This window comes from Gadus chalcogrammus, chromosome 5 (assembly GCF_026213295.1).
Source record: "Gadus chalcogrammus isolate NIFS_2021 chromosome 5, NIFS_Gcha_1.0, whole genome shotgun sequence".
NCBI classification, from domain to species: domain Eukaryota; kingdom Metazoa; phylum Chordata; class Actinopteri; order Gadiformes; family Gadidae; genus Gadus; species Gadus chalcogrammus.
In genome coordinates, this window is record NC_079416.1 from 1,592,422 (window position 1) to 1,612,339 (window position 19,918).

The following is a 19,918-nucleotide window of genomic DNA, read 5'->3' on the forward strand; positions in this document are numbered from 1 at the left end:
CTAAAAATGTTGACATAAACGCATTTAATGGCGTAACTATGTTACTATTTCCACCCAGAATAAAGAAAGATGTCGGCCGTATGCTTCTGTGCAAGCGTCACTATTCTCTGCCAGTGACGTCGGGTCAAGCTCCACGCTGATTTGTTCCATTAGTAGATGGAACAAGGAGGTGTCCGATAGGCGGAGATGATCAGCGGGAGTGGCCGCCAGCGAAGCTGTGCATCGTGGTGCATGGTGGGAGTTGTTGTCTTCAATCCACAAGCGCCAAAAAGTCACTTTCTGCCTTTTCTCGGTCAAGACGGCACCAAATTAGAATTTTATTTTATTATTCGACTACATATAGGACCCAATTTCAATACATATTCATGCCTCCACCGGTGAAATGCTCCTTTAAGTGGTTTCTTAAAAGCATATACCTGAAAAATCTTTGAAATTCTGGGGAAATTAAAACTTTGTAGTCAAGAACACGAACGGAAGAAATACAAATATGACAGAGTTAATTTTGAAGGAAAAATGGTTAACGCAGAAGTTCGATAGTTACGTATGTAACTACGGTTCTATGAATCCTGGATGACCGCCATCCGGTGCTTCAAGCACTGGATTTATCCATCTCGCGCATGCGCAGTTCGAGTACCTAATATCAACAAAGTCACCTGTGACCCCTGATGAGCTCCGGACAGCCTATATCTTCCGGTGACATCAGAGGATCTGTTCCTGCAGAATCTTCTCGCGAGTACACAAGGATTCTGAGTGACAGAGCGCTCTGGCGGTCATCCAGGATTCATAGAACCGTAGTTACATACGTAACTATCGTTCTATTTCATCCTTACTGACCGCCAGAGGCGGTGCTTCAAGCACTGGATGGCTCATACCAACAAGGTCACGAGGAACTCCAACACCTACCTCATTGAGAGGGAACAGCAGAGTCGGGCAACAGGACCACGGCCAACGGATGGGGAGTGGCAACGTTCACCCGGTAGAACCTGGAAAAGGTACATGGTGATGTCCATGATGCTGCATCACAGATGTCTCGGACCTCTCGGCGGGTCCGTTGCGGCCTTTAGAGGGTGAGCAGCTCACGGCTCTGACAATATGTCGCAAGGCCACCAGCAACGAACGATCAATGATAATAATAGCCAATTAGCTTTTAGCTAGCAAGGTGATACGGTACCTGCGAAGTGAGAAGATGAAAGGAACAGATCCTCTGATGTCACCGGAAGATATAGGCTGTCCGGAGCTCATCAGGGGTCACAGGTGACTTTGTTGATATTAGGTACTCGAACTGTGCATGCGCGAGACGGATAAATCCAGTGCTTGAAGCACCGGTCAGTAAGGATGAAATAGAACCCCGATTGCTATACTGTGTCTAGGCAGTCAGACTCTTGGAAACAAATGAGTCAGAATGTTGATTGACTGATGAATTTCAGGTGCTGTTCAATGTTGTGTTTCGTAAATGTGTGGCAATAACAGAATGTCTTGGTCAGCTTTTTCATGATGCTCTAATCAGGATTCAAACTCTCAACCTAAGGATCACCAGTACAAGGAATTATCCTGTTGAGCCACTGACATTCCTGAAAGGCATGAAGCCTCATTCACATGGTGAAAATGTCTATTGATGAGCACACAACCTCAAGAAAACTCCAAGCACACATTTCACAATAGAATTAAGGGCTTCCTTACAGTTTTTCTCAGTCGCTTTGGTACCTTTCTCAGATCAGAATTGAAATTTGCAAAACAGTAAGTGCATTTCTCAAAACAGTTCGTACAAATAGCAAAACACCATGCATTTCATGCAACAGCCAGTCCCTTGCTCAAAATCCTTAGTTCGTTTCTCAAAATTAATTATCTGTGTCAATGAACATGTCAGTGTAATCAGAATGGCAAGTCCTTGTTTCATGTGTACGGATAAGACAGTCAAATTACTTAGTCATGTTGTCAATATAACAGTGTAAGTAACACCTTTGTGTATGTGGAAGATTGAGTATGTGGAATAGACTGTACAAGACTCACATTTAAGCTTTTACTGTTTGCAATGTAATTTATTGACCGACCATGTCATTGTGATACAGAAAGGAAAAGATAACACTGCAAAATAAAAAAACAATATTAGAAATGTGAACATAGGACAATCTCCTAATTGTACATGCAGTGCTGTAGGAATAACAGTGCAGTCTTCCTACACCTCCTGACGTTCCTGTCTGTTGGGACACAAATCCACATCAATTAAATTCAATTACATTTTATTTGTATAGCCCTTAATCACCATTACAGTCTCAAAGGGCTTAACAGGCCAAATATTTATGACACCCCCCTTTACCCATGCCCCCACACGGGCAAGAAAAAACTCCCTTGAAATCAGCAAGGAAGAAATCTTGAGAAGAAACGCATTGTAGGGGATCCCTTCTTCCAGGGATGGTCAGGAGTGCAATGGGTGCCACAATTGACATACAGGTAAATACATGCACATCATATTAAAATGGTGATGGGGTTCTGGCCGGTTATCCATGAGGAGAGTCCAGGCATCCAGTCCAGTACCCGCAACACACTAGAACAGACAGAATAGTGAATTAGAACGGAAAAGTACATAGTGGGAATGTATACTGTAATAAGAAAAGCACAAGCAAACAGAGTGGTCTTCACTTCGCATCTGTTGTTTTCACACTCCTATGTTCCAAATGCAAGATTGTAGAGGTGCATTTGGAGCTTTCCTTTGAATAGCTCCACAGAGTCAGCTTCCCTGATCGCTGATGGCAGAACGAATATCAGAACGAACATCAGAACGAATATCTAGTCTTGCGATGCAGCGTGGAAAGAATCTTTTAGAGTTTCTTATCCAGCCTCTGCAGGCATCTGCTGTGATGTCATCACACTCTGCATCCATGGCAGCCATAAGGGTCATCTGTGTATGTGGCTGGCAATCTTCACCATGCCAAGAAAAATTCCTCAATGGGGTTAAGGAATGGGGAGTAGGGTGCGAGGAACTCCATCAGCATCCTGTTGTGGGTCAAACCATTGCCAGATGATGTTGGAGCGATGGAAACTGACATTTTCCCAAACTATCACGTACTGTGGCAAGTCATCTCCAATCTGATCCCTCTCTGGTTCAGGGATGAGATCCCTGTAGAGAGTGTTTAAAAAGGTGACAAGACGCTCTGTATTGTATGGCCCGATAACGGGAATATGCGTTAGCACACCATTCTCAGAGATAGCAGCACTTATAGTTATGTTCCCACCCCGTTGGCCTGGCACATCAACTGTAGCTCTGTAGCCGATGATATTTCGACCACGGCTTCTGTGTTTCGTTGGGTTGAATCCAGCCTTCAACCTTGCATCTTCTTTTCTTCAGCCATAGCAAATGTGTAAGGGTCACACTTACAGTACCGTATATATATGGAGCCAGTTTCCTGCCATAATTCAAACCTGAAAAAAAAAGTTTCAAAGGCTTGTAAGTCTGGGTTAGAAAACTCAACACCTTGTAAAAAAGGTTTTGCAACACTGAAAAAAGAGATTATAACCTAAAAAAAATTCAAACAAAAATTCAAACATCTGTAAACATCATTTTGTGTTCTATTTTAACTACTTCATCATTTTCACCAACACATTTTCAAAGTTCAAACAATTTCACCAGCGCATTTGCAGAGATTCGAATCTGGCACTGTTCTAACAGTGTATTTCATTGTTTCCCGGTTTTGGGATTCTGCAAACAGGTGTTCATACATTGAGAAATACGTTTTGAAAGGTTGTATATTTCGTTTTAAAAACTTGTAAAGGTGTACGTTTACGCCATTGCAACGTATTTTTTCAGAACTGACTTTTCAGCATTGACTTTTCAGAGATTTGACCACGCAGGCGCAAGCTTTGAGTCACGTGAATATTGGCAGTGTTCTGTCACGCATATGTTTTGAAACTCCTGACAGTCAAGTCTGAAGAAAAACGTTCCTGGGGGCGGGACCATTTAGCTTTAAACCTATTGGTTGCGCTCGGCTGACATACATTCCAATCACATTCTTGTCGTCGGCCGAGCACTGTCAATCACGCACAGCCCGGTGAACGGCACGTGTACATCCTTCGTCCCTCCCTTATCCCCATACGGGTGTTGGCGGATGGGGGAGTCTGGGCGGTGGACTGCGACGGCATGATAGTTGTCTGACCCCTTGGAATGTACTGACGTACATTCCAATCACATTCTTTTAATCGGCAGAGCACTGTCAATCACGCACAGCCTGGTGAACGGCACATATGATTGGAATGTACGTCAGCCGAGAGCAACCAATAGGTTTAAAGCTAAATGGTCCCGCCCCCAGGAACGTTTTTTTTTTCTTCAGATTTGACTGTCAGGAGTTTCAAAACGAGTGCGCGACAGAACACTGCCAATATTCACGTGACTCAAAGCTTGCACCTGTGTGGTCAAAACTCTGAAAAGTTAGTGCTGAAAAGTCAGTTCTGAAAAAATATGTTGCAATGGCGTAAACGTACACCTTTACAAGTTTTTAAAACTAAATATTCAACTTTTCAAAACTTATTTCTCAATGTATGTGTTAATTGATGAATTGCCAACTGATTGTGCTCCCAATTCTTGATGATTCATTTCAGGTGTGTGTGTCATGTGACTGCCTATATAAGCTGATGCACCTGCACAAAATAAATCTTGTGTGTGTTTTCTCAGAACTTGAATGCAGTTGTGTTATTTGTCCTCCCAAGTTGATAGAACGTTTCGCAGGTATATCTAGCAGTCAAGCTCTGTTTAACAGGTTATGGGCCCAGGAGTGTTTGACGTTTGTGCACAGAGATATCCGGCGTGAGTAGGCACCGAGAGACATTTGTTTGTGAGCGAGTTTGAATATGTGTCTCACGGATTGGAGTGCCAGGACCATGAGCGAACGTACAAGTTCACGTTGGTCTCGTCTTGTGTTTGACGGAGACGAAAATAACTATGAACTGTGGGAGACTACGTTTTTGGGCCATATGCGGTTGCAGAAATTGAAGAACACAATTTTGAATCAACCAGCCGATGGCGCGGAAGAAAACGCACTGGCCGTGGATGCGGCGAAGAACGCGGAAGCATACGCGGAATTGATCCAATTCCTTGATACAAAAGTTTGTCTCTGGTCATGCGAGAGGCAGCGGATGACGGACGTGCAGCTCTCAGGATTTTACGCGACTATTATGCAGGCAAGGGTAAGCCCCGCATTGTATGCCTGTATACAGAACTGACTTCCTTGCAAAAGATGAGTTTTGAGAGTGTGACTGATTATGTCATACGCGCCGATCATTTAAGCCTTTTTCCATTTGTATCACTCAAAGTGATGAGACTCTCTCTTTTGCCGAGTTCAAGACTAAGTTGCGCAGTTATGAGAGCACTGAAAGTATGCACACAGCTGCGGCTGACGACAATGTCATGGGGGCCCGTGCGCATCCAAGTAGGGCTGCCCCATCAGGTGCAAGTGCGCCAAGAACCGAGAGCGGGGACATTGTGTGTTTCCGTTGTGGCCAGAGAGGTCACAAGGTAAGAGACTGTCAGCGTGGTCAACAGTGGTACAGCCAGGGCGAGAATACCGCACGGCGAGGAGGATGGCGACAGCGGCAGCAGGACAACGCTCGCGGAGTGTACGAGGAGACGGATGACAGCACCTTCGCGTTCAAGCTTGTGACCAGCGAGCCAGGAAGCTGTGTCACCAGAAAGGGCCTGATGGTGGACACCAGTGCGACATCGCATATCATCACTGACTTGGCAAAGTTCAAGAGCTTCGATTCCAGTCCGAGACTCACTGCGTGGAGCTGGCCGATGGCACAAGCTGCATGGGGGTCGCGGAGCGCAGAGGAGACGCCGAGGTGTGTCTGGTCGACAGCAGGGGGCGCTGCCGCAGTGCCACACTGAAGCAGGCGCTGTACATCCCCTCGTATCCCCAAGACATCTTCTCCGTGAGAGCTGCAACTTCGAATGGGGCAACAGTGATCTTCAAGGAAGGAGAAGATGTATTGCAGTACAGAGACGGTACGAGCTTCCTCATTCATGAGCATAACAGACTGTTTTATTTGCCTACTGTGCCAGTAAACAATGACTCTGATGATAAATGTATGAGCTGTTATGATATTCAGACGTGGCACGAGATTTTCGGGCACTGTAATTTTGATGATGTCATGAAGTTAGAGAATGTTGTGAATGGAATGTCAATCAGGGGTAAAGTGTCCAAATCCATGACATGTGAAGTGTGTACTCAGGGCAAGTTCACTCAGAGCAGGAACAGGAAGCCTGATGTGAGGGCCAAATCAGCCTTAGAGCTGGTTCACACTGACTTGGCAGGCCCCATTGACCCAGAGTCCAAGGAAGGGTATAGGTATGTAGTTTCCTTTACTGATGACTATTCAGGTGCAGTGTTTGTGTACTGTCTAAAGCACAAGAGTGACACTGTAGAAGCCACAGAGAGGTTTCTAGCCGACACAGCCCCATATGGGAAAGTGAAGTGTATCAGGTCTGACAATGGTACTGAGTTCACAGGGCAGGGTTACCAAGCCCTACTGCGTAGAAATAGATTCAGACATGAAACATCAGCACCATACTCACCACACCAGAATGGCACCGCAGAGCGTAACTGGAGAACCCTTTTTGACATGGCTAGATGTATGCTCTTGGAGAGCCAGTTAGCCAAGGAGCTATGGCCGTATGCGGTCCAGACAGCAGCAGTGGTGAGGAATAGATGTTTTAACAACCGCACCAGAGAGACACCTTACTTTATGCTGACAGGAAGGAGACCAAATGTCTCCAGGATGCAGAAGTTTGGTACTGTGTGTTACGCCTATAGGCAGGACAGGAAGAAGCTCGAGTCAAGGTCTGACAAAGGCATCTTTGTTGGTTATGATAAGAACAGTCCAGCCTATATGGTCTACTACCCTGACAGCAGGAAGGTGATTAAGCACAGACTGGTGAGGTTCATGTCCTGTGTTGAGGGACCGCAGACTGATGGCATGTCAGACAATGACAGTGGTGTGCAGTCTAGCACAACCAGACCTGACCCCGACAAACCCGAGCAGAACGACATCCCAGAGGCTAGGCCAGGTCCAAGCCAGATAGGCCTACAGACAGGTGAGGTCAAGCCAGAATCCCAGTCTCCACGGAGATACCCTGCTAGAGAGAGGAGGAGGCCAGACTTCTATGGGATAGATAGTGATCAGGTTCAGATCAACATTGATTATTGCTACAGGATTGTTTGTAATGTACCTCAGACGTTCAGAGATGCTGTGACTTTATCCAACTCAAGAGAGTGGGTAGATGCAATGGATGAGGAGATTAAGGCACTGAGGGATAACAAAACATTTACTCTGACCACCTTACCTGTGGGCAAGAAAGCAGTGAGGGGTAGATGGGTGTATACTGTCAAAACCAATGTTGATGGATCTGACAAGTACAAGGCCCGCTATGTAGCCAAGGGATACAGTCAACAGATGGGCGTAGACTATGGAGAAACGTTTTCTCCTACTGCTGACCTAACTAGTGTGAGAGTTTTGATGCAGAAAGCTGCCCAAGAGGATCTGATCCTACATCAGATGGATGTTAAAACTGCCTACCTACATGCACCAATTGATTGTGAGATTTACATGGAACAGCCAGATGTAAAATCATAGACAAATGAGAAGTTGGTGTGTAGCAAAGTATACTTACTGTATATTGTAAAATGCAAGTTGAATACTGTAATATTGTATGAAGCATTACAGAAAGTATACAGTACATTGCCTATCGTTAGATTACATACCTGTTCTGTCAACGAAAAGTCTGATTGATTGAGGACACAGATTCTCCAAACATTTGACCAGCCTCAGCCATTGTAAGCCCCTGATTGAGAACATGGTCTACAAGTGTGGCTTTTATCTCATCAGGAACGTGCATTCTGCCTCTTCCTCTGTTGTGCCTCCCAGCTCCTCCGCCACGCAGCCTCATCCTCTTCTCTCTGGCTGTTGACCCTGTCCAATTCCTTGTCCTTCAATCATCAAACATTGTTACATTGTGTTTTGCTCCAGCTATATATATACATGATGGTTCATGAGATGCACCTTTGAGCTACTTCAGTAAACTGGTTGATCATTGGTTGATCTAACGCGTCATACATTTCCCTCCATTAGAGAATGTCAAGATTCACTTGGGAGCAATTTACCAATTCAGGACAGATTTAGAAAAAAAGTCTAATGGAAATATATGGTTGACATATTATGACAACTTGTTCAACCATGTAAAGACCTATGCAATGAACTAATGCCCAAATGTTGTGGGGGTGAGACTATTCAATAGTGACCCATTACAATACATTTGGATCAACATGACATAAGCAATTGATAATGTAGGAAAGAGCAGAGAATTGTACATAATCATTTGCAAGATGTACAAAAGCATTAGCAACGAGTTCAAATAAATGAGAAACTGCTTTTTTGATGTGAACAAGTGACACACTGATGTGAAGTTTGAACAGGTAGTTTTGAGAATTTCAATTCTGATCTGAGAAATGTACCAAAGCGACTGAGAAAAACTGTAAAATAGCACGGATCTGAAAATTTGCACTGTTAATGGTATCCATCTAATGATAGCCGTATGGTAGTTATACAATAACAAAATGGTAATGTAGGCAAAATGGGTTGAGACTGTGGAAGTTTGGCTTTTCTTTGAAATTGTGGGAAAAGTAAACATTTTTAGAGCAGAGGACCTGGGTGAAAAAGATGCATCTGATTTTAGAGATGAATATAATGAAAGGATTTTGAGTCCAGGTCATTCTGGTAAGGAGAAATAAGGCTAGTTCATAATTGTTTAAAATAGAGACACCTTTAGGTGCAGTACCACAATTTGGTTTTATTCTGTTCGATGATTTTTGTGAGGGTTGGTCTAAAGATTCATGTGGCAATTTTGTTGAATTTTTGATCATTTTTGTAGCCTGTGAATCTTTCATCATGTTTAGCTTTAATATGAAATTGTGGGAAAAGTAAAAAAATGTAGGGCATAAGACCCAGGGTTTTATAAATGCATCTGATTCTAGAGATTAATATTCTGAAAGAATTTTGAGTCCAGTTCAATCTGGTGAGGAGAAATAAGCCTAATTCATGATTTATTACAATAGCGCCACCTTTGGGTGCAGTACCACAGTGGGGGTTATTGGTAACCATACTTGAAAATGTCAAGAGTTTTCGATTTACGGTATAGGCTGCAGTACGGCTTTTACAGAATTTGAGAAAAAAAAAACGTTACAGACACGATTATAAAGTGTAAATTGTAAATTATAAGTACCGGAAATGCAATGTAAACAAAGAGAAGTGGCCCAGTGATCAAGTATATATATTTTTGTGTATATATACATATATATATATTGGCAGATGGCAGGGAGGAGTGAGGGGAGTAGGCCTGAAGTTCTTAAGCAGGAGTGCTTGGGGTTAAATGGGAGAGCAGGCTAGCACAAGCCAGAGCTAGGGCTAGCAAACTACAGATAGTATCTGAGAGAGCTTCTGTGAGCACTTTATTGATTACTTGTTGTGACCTGGACCTTCTGACTACCCCCGTGTACCAGACACTTTGTTTGAGGACTGTCCTGGTGACGACCCCTGGATACGGATTAGGGATTACCCTTTTCCCCATCCTGGTGATGGTGAATTGGTGGCATGGAAACCCCACTCCCACTGGCCTGCTACTATATATATCTATATATATATATATACACACACACACACACACACACACACACACACACACACACACACACATACACACATACATACATACATACATACATATATATATATATATATATATATATATATATATATATATATATATATATATATATATATATATAAATGCCATACCGTACATTTACACATACATACAACGCCTATCGCACCGTTTCCCAGGCAGCTCTAGGACCCTCCGACCTCTGTCTGCTTCATCTCATCCCAACATACAGGTAGAAACTAAAAACTTCTAAACCTGTGGTACAGATTTTAAGGAAATGGACAAGGGAATCAAAGCTGGAGTTGCAGGCTTGTTTGTGCCAGAGAGGGATTGATTGGAAACACTCCTCCACCCTTTGATGAAGGCTCGGGGCACCGCTGACTGACCAGCAACCCGCGTCGGGACTGGATAGGGTGTTGGCCCGCCCTGTCCGGTGACCTCCCTGGAACCTGTAGGACCTCTTGCCGGTGCGGTAGTCCTGCCCGAAGTGTAGCAGCTCGTGCTGCCGGTGCAGCTCGACCCACTCCCACTGGATCCCGTATCGCTCGCGCCGGCTCTCAAACCTGATGCGCTGCCGCTCACGCTCCAGGAACTGCAGCTCCATGCAGTCGGCGTCCAGACGCCGCTTCTCCACCTTGCTCCCGTTCCTCCCACTCTTGGAACTGACGGATGCAATGCCGCCTCTCCACATCTCGGGCGCTGGACCCACACGTTCTCGTTAGACAGTGTATCCGCTTCCCTTTTATACCCCTCACCTGCGTCTGATCGCCTTCCTCCATCGGAGGTGTTTCTCCTTTGCGTTGAGTGGGGCCACTCCCCACTCAAATCGGAATGGGAATGGGTGGTAGACCGCCTGTATCACCCGCCCCCTGGGCTTCCAGGGCCGCTGTGTCGGGCCGGGTTGCCACAGCAGACACGGAGAGCCCTCTCCGTAGCCGGAGAGCCTGTCGGAGACCCTCTCCGTATCTTTCGTGCACATCCAATATTTTTTAACTATCCGTCGACGCCATGGACCAATTGGTCGACGCAAGGGAGACAGCAAGGGCTTTGATTGGTCCTCGTAACAAAATAATTTCCGGAATCACTTCTCCGGTTTGACTTTGCACCTTACTTACTTGTACATTGTTTACTTTGCACCTTAAGGACCAATAAAACACCAAATAAGATTTGAAAAGCTTTGGAAGTTTATTGACAACACTGCCTACATGGTTTGTAGTGAACATATAAGATAGATCAGGCGGCGAATCGCATTGCGGATCCGACATCCCGTCGGAGAGCTGCTGAGGGGTCTCCGCAGTTACGGAGTCGGATTACGGAGTCGGAGTGGTATACCTTTGGCTAAACGGTCCGGGGGGAAACTTTGACTTCAAGTTTTAAATTCTGCATCGCAAAAAAAAGCCTTAACATTTGCCATATTAACGCTATGTACGCCACATTTACGCACCGCGGTCCACCTCTGTAACCACTGCGAAGTTCCTGTACCGTGACGGTTCGGTACAAATACGTGTATCGTTACACCCCTAACATACACACACATATACATAAATGTGTATATACATACACATACGTATACAGTACTACATACATATATACATATACACACATATATATAAAAAACACATACATACATGCATGGTGAAGCTAGAGTTGCTGAGTTGCCTTGTGGTGGGGCATAATAACTGGCAGTGTCTTTCAAAAAAAATAAATGCTTATCTGATGTGGAAAGAATTGGCATCCCGCTTATGCCTAGGTAATACTATTGATAGCGAATTGCAGAGAGCCTGTTGACTCGAGTGATCGACTGCATACTCTTCCTTGCAGAAAGAAACCTGCCACTGAGGGGGACAAAATGCACAGTTAGGAAATCGTAGAAATGGAAATGTTTTGGGTATCCTTGATCTCATAGCACAGAATGATGTTACACTGGCAGAGCATCTTAGAAAGGCTGCCTCTAAAAAAAACACCGGATATCTGTCCTGGTGCACTCAAAATGAATTTTTTGATTCAATATCAGAGTGTGTTTTAGGTCAAATTTGTGCCCAGATCAAAGAGGGGGGGGGCCGCCTGCTATGTGTCTGCATACCCCCCAGAAAGTAGGCAGTTGCGCTCCCTCACATTGGCATACAGCAAGTCCATTTTATTTCCCCTGGTTTTGCACTTCACATACTGTGAAGCTGATCTGGGTTTTGGAGAGAGAGAGACATGATTGAAGTCTCTGTTGATTTCATGAGGGCTGTGGGGTGCCGAATCTTTAGTCTTGCGACGGCGTATGTATCCAAAACTCCATCAACGCATCTCCCAGTAACCTGAGTGAAAAGGACTGTGTTGGGCTTCAAATGTTTCTGTTTTTTTTTGTTTTTGTTTTTGAGATTGTGATGTGCAGAGTGCCTTCGCCTCCATTTTTATTCCAAATGATTCCCTTATAAATCCTTTATTTGTTTGGATATGAGGAAGCAGTAATTTTGTATTGGTAAAAAGATATTGCCATAAAGATACCAACATTCCAACATGTTTTCACATGGAATGTACAGGGTAATAGGAAAATATTACCCTTCCTCAAGTCCATTGTCCAGTGTTAATCTATAATAATCTATCGATAGATGATAAAATATAATATGCATAATATAATATAATCGCTTGCCATAGATTATATTATGGTTTCTAAATTGCAGAAGGGTTTAAAAACATAACCAATCAAGAAACATAGAATGTGTACGGTACATGAGAAAAGCCTGGAGTTAAAACAAATGGGGTGGATACACATTAGAAGAGCCTGGAGTTAAAACAAAGGGGGTAGATCCACATTGGAAAAGCCTAAAACAAAGGGGGTAGATATACATTAGAAGGGCCTGGAGTTAAAGTGAAGATGGTAGATATACATTAGAAGGACCTGGAGGTAAAGTGAAGATGGTAGATATACAATAGAAGAGCCTGGAGTTAAAGTGAAGATGGTAGATATACATTAGAAGTGCCTGGAGTTTAAGATGGTAGATATACAATAGAAGAGCCTGGAGTTAAAGTGAAGATGGTAGATAAACATTAGAAGAGCCTGGAGTTAAAGTGAAAAAGGTAGATATACATAAGGAGGACCTGCAGTTAAAGAGAAGATGGTAGATATACATTAGAAGGGCGTGGAGTTAAAGTGAAGATGGTAGATATACGTTAGAGGTCCTGTTTGAATGAAAAAGCTACAGGGGTCCAAAGTACAGCTGTCAGAAGTTTGAAGTCGCCACTGTTGAGCATTCCTCAACGCACGCGCAGTGATTATAGGGACTATACGTGCGACACACACCGCAGCCGTGTTGGTGTCGGGATGTCGGACGCCCCTCGGGACCAACCTCGATTGAAACCCCGAGTGTCCCCGTGGTTTTTGTCGTTCACGGAGGTGCTCTTAACCCGGTCCGATCGAGGTCACTCGGTTAAGTCCTCACAGTTTTGTACAAATTCAGCCTCAACCCTTTTGTTTTTATTAGTTTTACGAGTGAGTCAAGGTCCCTGGTCACCACGAAACTCTGATGTATCTTTTGCCTTCTTTATATTATTTATTTATTATTAAAACCTCTTTTACGTTTTGCCTTTTTGCCCTCTATTACAAGTCAGTCACAATCAACAATTGCCTGTAGGCCTACTATGCACCAATTACCGTGAGGGGATCGGTTTGGAGAGCGTGTCGGTCTGCTTCGCCGGGCCGATGAGTCGACAGGGAAAAGGACTCAAACGAATTGAGTTAACCTACTACAAATGTAGTCAGGTAGATTTATTCAAATTAGGTCCAATAAACACAATAACTTTTACAACTGAGTATAGATTTGAAAAGAAAAGATAAACGTAAGATAAACAAGATTAAATAAGGAATAGATCTTAACTAAACTAAACTAAAATGATAGGGTATTCTCTTCTTAGTAACGTGAGATAGCCCTATGATAAACTCAACTAAATTGGGGACTTGCCACCTCAATCTCCGTGAGGTTGCCCGCTCCTAAGACTAAAACTAAATTGGGGGCTTCTCGTCTCAGTCACCAGCTTAATCAGCCAAATCTTGAGATTGCCTGATGCAAAACTAAACTAATAGGGACTTGTCGTCTCATTGACTTGAGATTGCCCTATGCCGAACTAAACTAATAGAGGCTATATCAGAGTTCCTAAGATGAAATGCTATTGCTAAGTTCCCCGGACACTGTTCAGAGTACAGTTCTAAGAGCAGAAAAGCAGAAGACAGCGGATCACACGGCGCAACCCAAGAAGATCTCATAAGGCCAACTAACCCGAGAAGCTCTCTCCCTCTCTCTACCTCTGTCCCCCCGAACCCTCTTAATAACTCTCTTTTTATGCAGAGTCCGAGGTGGGGGCCCGATGTGATCTAACAGTCTGAGTTTCCATTATTATTATGTTTCCTTATTCTCAACAAATGTTCTTTTGTTATACATCTTCTGGGTACTTTTCCTATTCCGCCCGCATGGCGGCACATGATGCTTGAGCCGATACACTAGCCGTCACAGGTTTACAATATGTTTGTGTTCTTCGTAGGATCACACGCTATAGTCAGCGTATGATGGTCATATCATGGGGCCTACAGAGACACACGTTCTTTGTATACCTCACAGTGGCCCCCTCATGCAGCCCATGTCTCCCCCCGTCCATGTGCTCTTTACCATTGATCACATTTTGAAGACACAGACATCTCGATTGCTTCTAAATTTCTACATAATAAGATATATTAAACACACAATTTACCACAAAATAAGATGTATAAGGCACACAATTTACCACATAAGATATATAAAGCACACAATTTACCACATAATAAGATACATAAGGCACCCATATATATGTAAGGTAACCTTTGTTGATAGAGTGGTATTGTGTCTTTTTCATGAGTGAGTCCGGAGCGGCTAGGTGCATCGATACAGTGGGTCCTTTCGGGACACATGTCACCACCAAACAAATAAAACAAACACATTAACACCCGCTGTGGCAGCGACACACCATGGCAATAATGAGAAAACATCTTGTGGTCTTCACTGACCCCCCAAGTGCAGCAGTCAGGTGTCAGCGTGTCTCCACCTCTTCTTCTGCCAGGTGGTCCTCACCGTGTACCTCAGCAACGGCCAGCAGATGCTCACCGAGGCCCCGGTCACCCCAGCCACCACGGTGATGGATGTGGTTGAGTACTGCCAAGAGGCTGGGGAGGGGGACTGCCACCTGGCCGAGGTGTGGAGCGGTCATGGTGAGTCCGTCTCTCCATCTGCCTGTTTGCCTGTACGTCTATGTCTATGTCTATGTCTATGTCTATGTCTATGTCTATGTCTGTCTGTCTGTCTGTCTGTCTGTCTGTCTGTCTGTCTGTCTGTCTGTCTGTCTGTCTGTCTGTCTGTCTGTCTGTCTGTCTGTCTGTCTGTCTGTCTGTCTGTCTGTCTGTCTGTCTGTCTGTCTGTCTGTCTGTCTGTCTGTCTGTCTGTCTGTCTGTCTGTCTGTCTGTCTGTCTGTCTGTCTGTCTGTCTGTCTGTCTGTCTGTCTGTCTGTCTGTCTGTCTGTCTGTCTGTCTGTCTGTCTGTCTGTCTGTCTGTCTGTCTGTCTGTCTGTCTGTCTGTCTGTCTGTCTGTCTGTCTGTCTGTCTGTCTGTCTGTCTGTCTGTCTGTCTGTCTGTCTGTCTGTCTGTCTGTCTGTCTGTCTGTCTGTCTGTCTGTCTGTCTGTCTGTCTGTCTGTCTGTCTGTCTGTCTGTCTGTCTGTCTGTCTGTCTGTCTGTCTGTCTGTCTGTCTGTCTGTCTGTCTGTCTGTCTGTCTGTCTGTCTGTCTGTCTGTCTGTCTGTCTGTCTGTCTGTCTGTCTGTCTGTCTGTCTGTCTGTCTGTCTGTCTGTCTGTCTGTCTGTCTGTCTGTCTGTCTGTCTGTCTGTCTGTCTGTCTGTCTGTCTGTCTGTCTGTCTGTCTGTCTGTCTGTCTGTCTGTCTGTCTGTCTGTCTGTCTGTCTGTCTGTCTGTCTGTCTGTCTGTCTGTCTGTCTGTCTGTCTGTCTGTCTGTCTGTCTGTCTGTCTGTCTGTCTGTCTGTCTGTCTGTCTGTCTGTCTGTCTGTCTGTCTGTCTGTCTGTCTGTCTGTCTGTCTGTCTGTCTGTCTGTCTGTCTGTCTGTCTGTCTGTCTGTCTGTCTGTCTGTCTGTCTGTCTGTCTGTCTGTCTGTCTGTCTGTCTGTCTGTCTGTCTGTCTGTCTGTCTGTCTGTCTGTCTGTCTGTCTGTCTGTCTGTCTGTCTGTCTGTCTGTCTGTCTGTCTGTCTGTCTGTCTGTCTGTCTGTCTGTCTGTCTGTCTGTCTGTCTGTCTGTCTGTCTGTCTGTCTGTCTGTCTGTCTGTCTGTCTGTCTGTCTGTCTGTCTGTCTGTCTGTCTGTCTGTCTGTCTGTCTGTCTGTCTGTCTGTCTGTCTGTCTGTCTGTCTGTCTGTCTGTCTGTCTGTCTGTCTGTCTGTCTGTCTGTCTGTCTGTCTGTCTGTCTGTCTGTCTGTCTGTCTGTCTGTCTGTCTGTCTGTCTGTCTGTCTGTCTGTCTGTCTGTCTGTCTGTCTGTCTGTCTGTCTGTCTGTCTGTCTGTCTGTCTGTCTGTCTGTCTGTCTGTCTGTCTGTCTGTCTGTCTGTCTGTCTGTCTGTCTGTCTGTCTGTCTGTCTGTCTGTCTGTCTGTCTGTCTGTCTGTCTGTCTGTCTGTCTGTCTGTCTGTCTGTCTGTCTGTCTGTCTGTCTGTCTGTCTGTCTGTCTGTCTGTCTGTCTGTCTGTCTGTCTGTCTGTCTGTCTGTCTGTCTGTCTGTCTGTCTGTCTGTCTGTCTGTCTGTCTGTCTGTCTGTCTGTCTGTCTGTCTGTCTGTCTGTCTGTCTGTCTGTCTGTCTGTCTGTCTGTCTGTCTGTCTGTCTGTCTGTCTGTCTGTCTGTCTGTCTGTCTGTCTGTCTGTCTGTCTGTCTGTCTGTCTGTCTGTCTGTCTGTCTGTCTGTCTGTCTGTCTGTCTGTCTGTCTGTCTGTCTGTCTGTCTGTCTGTCTGTCTGTCTGTCTGTCTGTCTGTCTGTCTGTCTGTCTGTCTGTCTGTCTGTCTGTCTGTCTGTCTGTCTGTCTGTCTGTCTGTCTGTCTGTCTGTCTGTCTGTCTGTCTGTCTGTCTGTCTGTCTGTCTGTCTGTCTGTCTGTCTGTCTGTCTGTCTGTCTGTCTGTCTGTCTGTCTGTCTGTCTGTCTGTCTGTCTGTCTGTCTGTCTGTCTGTCTGTCTGTCTGTCTGTCTGTCTGTCTGTCTGTCTGTCTGTCTGTCTGTCTGTCTGTCTGTCTGTCTGTCTGTCTGTCTGTCTGTCTGTCTGTCTGTCTGTCTGTCTGTCTGTCTGTCTGTCTGTCTGTCTGTCTGTCTGTCTGTCTGTCTGTCTGTCTGTCTGTCTGTCTGTCTGTCTGTCTGTCTGTCTGTCTGTCTGTCTGTCTGTCTGTCTGTCTGTCTGTCTGTCTGTCTGTCTGTCTGTCTGTCTGTCTGTCTGTCTGTCTGTCTGTCTGTCTGTCTGTCTGTCTGTCTGTCTGTCTGTCTGTCTGTCTGTCTGTCTGTCTGTCTGTCTGTCTGTCTGTCTGTCTGTCTGTCTGTCTGTCTGTCTGTCTGTCTGTCTGTCTGTCTGTCTGTCTGTCTGTCTGTCTGTCTGTCTGTCTGTCTGTCTGTCCTGTCCTGTCCTGTCCTGTCCTGTCCTGTCCTGTCCTGTCCTGTCCTGACTGACTGACTGACTGACTGACTGACTTCTCTGGAAATTAACACAATGGAGATTTGAAACAAGAGAATAATAGGCTGTTTACATGATTTGGGAACAGATTCTGTTCTACGAGAGACATACAAGTTATATGTAGACCATGGTTTGCAAAACAGTCTCAGGATATGAGGCTTGTGAGATCATCCAGATATTGAAGTTTGTGCAGCCAGAAAGAATATCATCAGGTCTTGGCAGCGATAAATACGCCCGCAGTAAAAACCTTCTCTGAGTAAAGCTATCCGTGACCATTATTTTCATCAAAAACAGTTGTGATTGCTCTGTGGATCACTCCACCTCCATTGATGCTGATTCTGTCGACTGTGGTGCTCCTTACTGCTCATGAACTGATATTAAACTGAATGAATTTAAACCACGGTGAAATACTTTACAGTGTGAAATGACCCACGAAGGAAGCTGTCACTCACAGCTATCCCCTCCCACTACCACCCTGCTGGCAGATACAATGACAGCTGACACACACACACACACACACACACACACACACACACACACACACACACACACACACACACACACACACACACACACACTCACACTCACACTCACACTCACACTCACACACAAACACATCAATCCGTATCTCTCCGCATCGTTCAAATATACAATTTGTCTGAAGGGTTGACAAATAGCAGCCCCACCATTCCCTATGACTCTTCTTTTTTATTTCTCTGGTTAATATACGAATACTGTCCGACCGAAAAGCACCCCCTTACCCCCTATCTGTCCCCCACTCAGAGAGAGTTCTGCCCCATGACCTGCTGCTGCTGGACCTCCTACATCAGTGGGGCTCCAGCAGGTCAGAGGTCAGCTTCTACCTGAGGCACCGCCCCTCCCTGAACCAAGGTAACTATTATTACCTTGCTATTCCAATCCAGGTGTCGCTCTAGGGTACGGGTTTATTGTATTGATACATTGTTCTACTGGGTATTAAAGCCGAGATAAAATAGAACCAATGCCTCTTCCTGCATTCTGCTGTCACTCTAATTACTAGTGTATCAGTATATTATATGACAAACATAATAACTACGTTGTCCGCTGTGGACCAATGTAGCTATACTACATTTTGGTGTGAGACTGGGTTGGCATTGAAGATAATTTACTATCTACTATACTACTATTTGCATTCATTCATTTTTTGTTATAGTTAATATAAGTTATTTTAATATGGAAGTTATATGGTTTGGTTTTTTCTGCACTGTATTGGTTGAATTTGGGTTTGAGTTGCAGATCATTGTGTGTTTACTTTGTGTCCCAATCTTTGTCACCGTTGTTGTTGCTCTTTTGTCCCTGCTGATCCTTTATATGATATTTGTATTGCATTATTTTTCCCTCGCTTCTCATTGTGACTCTTGGCTTGCCTTCCACTTTGAGTGCTTGCGCTGTTTATGTTGAATGTATTTGTGTTATGAGTGTTGTTGATTTCACATTGAGCTATGTAATACACACAGGCAGCAGTCCACATCCATTACAGAACAACAAAACCATCAGAGAAACAGAGATAGCGGACGACAGCATGGTAAGACCACAGACAAACCCTCACACCCAATACAAAGACACACACATACGCACACAAATTCATAATTGTTTGTGTCATCTAAAGCTGCATGTCTCAAAACATCTCTCTTATCAGCTGAACACTAATACTTTTGCTATACACATTCAGTGTCTAGTGTGTTTTATATTCTATGTCATCTTCCTAGTGTGTCCCAACGTTATGTGAGGTAAGGTAGAGGTATATACAATACATTATTAAATACAAGGAATCTAAGTTACGATGCAGTGCACACGATGAAAATACATTAATAGAATACAAAATACAACACCACTCCAAGGTAGATTAGTGTCAGGAAACGGTGTATATTATTTTAGAGCATTGGTAATACGTGCAATAATAAATAGATAGAAGGGGAGGGTTGTGGTGCAGTGTCCCATGGTTTCAGGAATGTTTGGTTATGACAGATATGAATGATATGGTTATGTTTCGCCGCGAATGACCGACAACAAAAACAAGAGTTTAGTCACTCCAAGGCCCAATGACCCTATATTGGCGTCACTCAATTCTAATAGATTCCATCAACACATTCAACACAGCAAACACGTACGCTCACATGCACGCACATGAACACACACACAAACACATGCACGGTGACACATTCGCTGAAAGCTGCATGTATTGGTCAGTAGACATTTGCCTACCTCAAGATCTCATGTCTTTATATTTGTGTCCATTTACCTAATGCTGTTATGATCTGTGATGTTATTGTACTGCAATAAAGGTTGACTGATGTCACCATGGCTCTTAAGTGAGTCATAGATGTTTTGAGTGAATGGGAGTGAGCAAGGTCTAGACAGGGCCTTTGTCTGAATAAGACCTCCATTGACTTCCATTGCGAGTGTTTAGGTGTGTGGTTGTGTGTGTGAGTGTGTGTGTGTGTGTGTGTGTGTGT

At 44.5% G+C, this 19,918-nt stretch overlaps 1 protein-coding gene across 3 annotated transcripts in view; it reads left to right on the forward strand.

Moving 5' to 3' along the window:
* LOC130382524 (apoptosis-stimulating of p53 protein 1-like) overlaps positions 1-19,918 on the forward strand; it is a 109,291-nt gene that overhangs the window by 8,192 nt on the left and 81,181 nt on the right. For 2 of the 3 annotated variants that reach the window (XM_056590326.1, XM_056590328.1), the window contains exons 1-4: positions 5,910-5,995; positions 14,786-14,933; positions 18,207-18,314; positions 18,920-18,987. In XM_056590326.1, the coding sequence (XP_056446301.1) occupies positions 5,975-5,995; positions 14,786-14,933; positions 18,207-18,314; positions 18,920-18,987 (345 nt within the window). In that variant the 5' untranslated portion in view covers positions 5,910-5,974. Of the gene's footprint in view, positions 1-5,909; positions 5,996-14,785; positions 14,934-18,206; positions 18,315-18,919; positions 18,988-19,918 lie in introns of those variants that run through there. The other variant, XM_056590327.1, reaches the window with a different exon arrangement.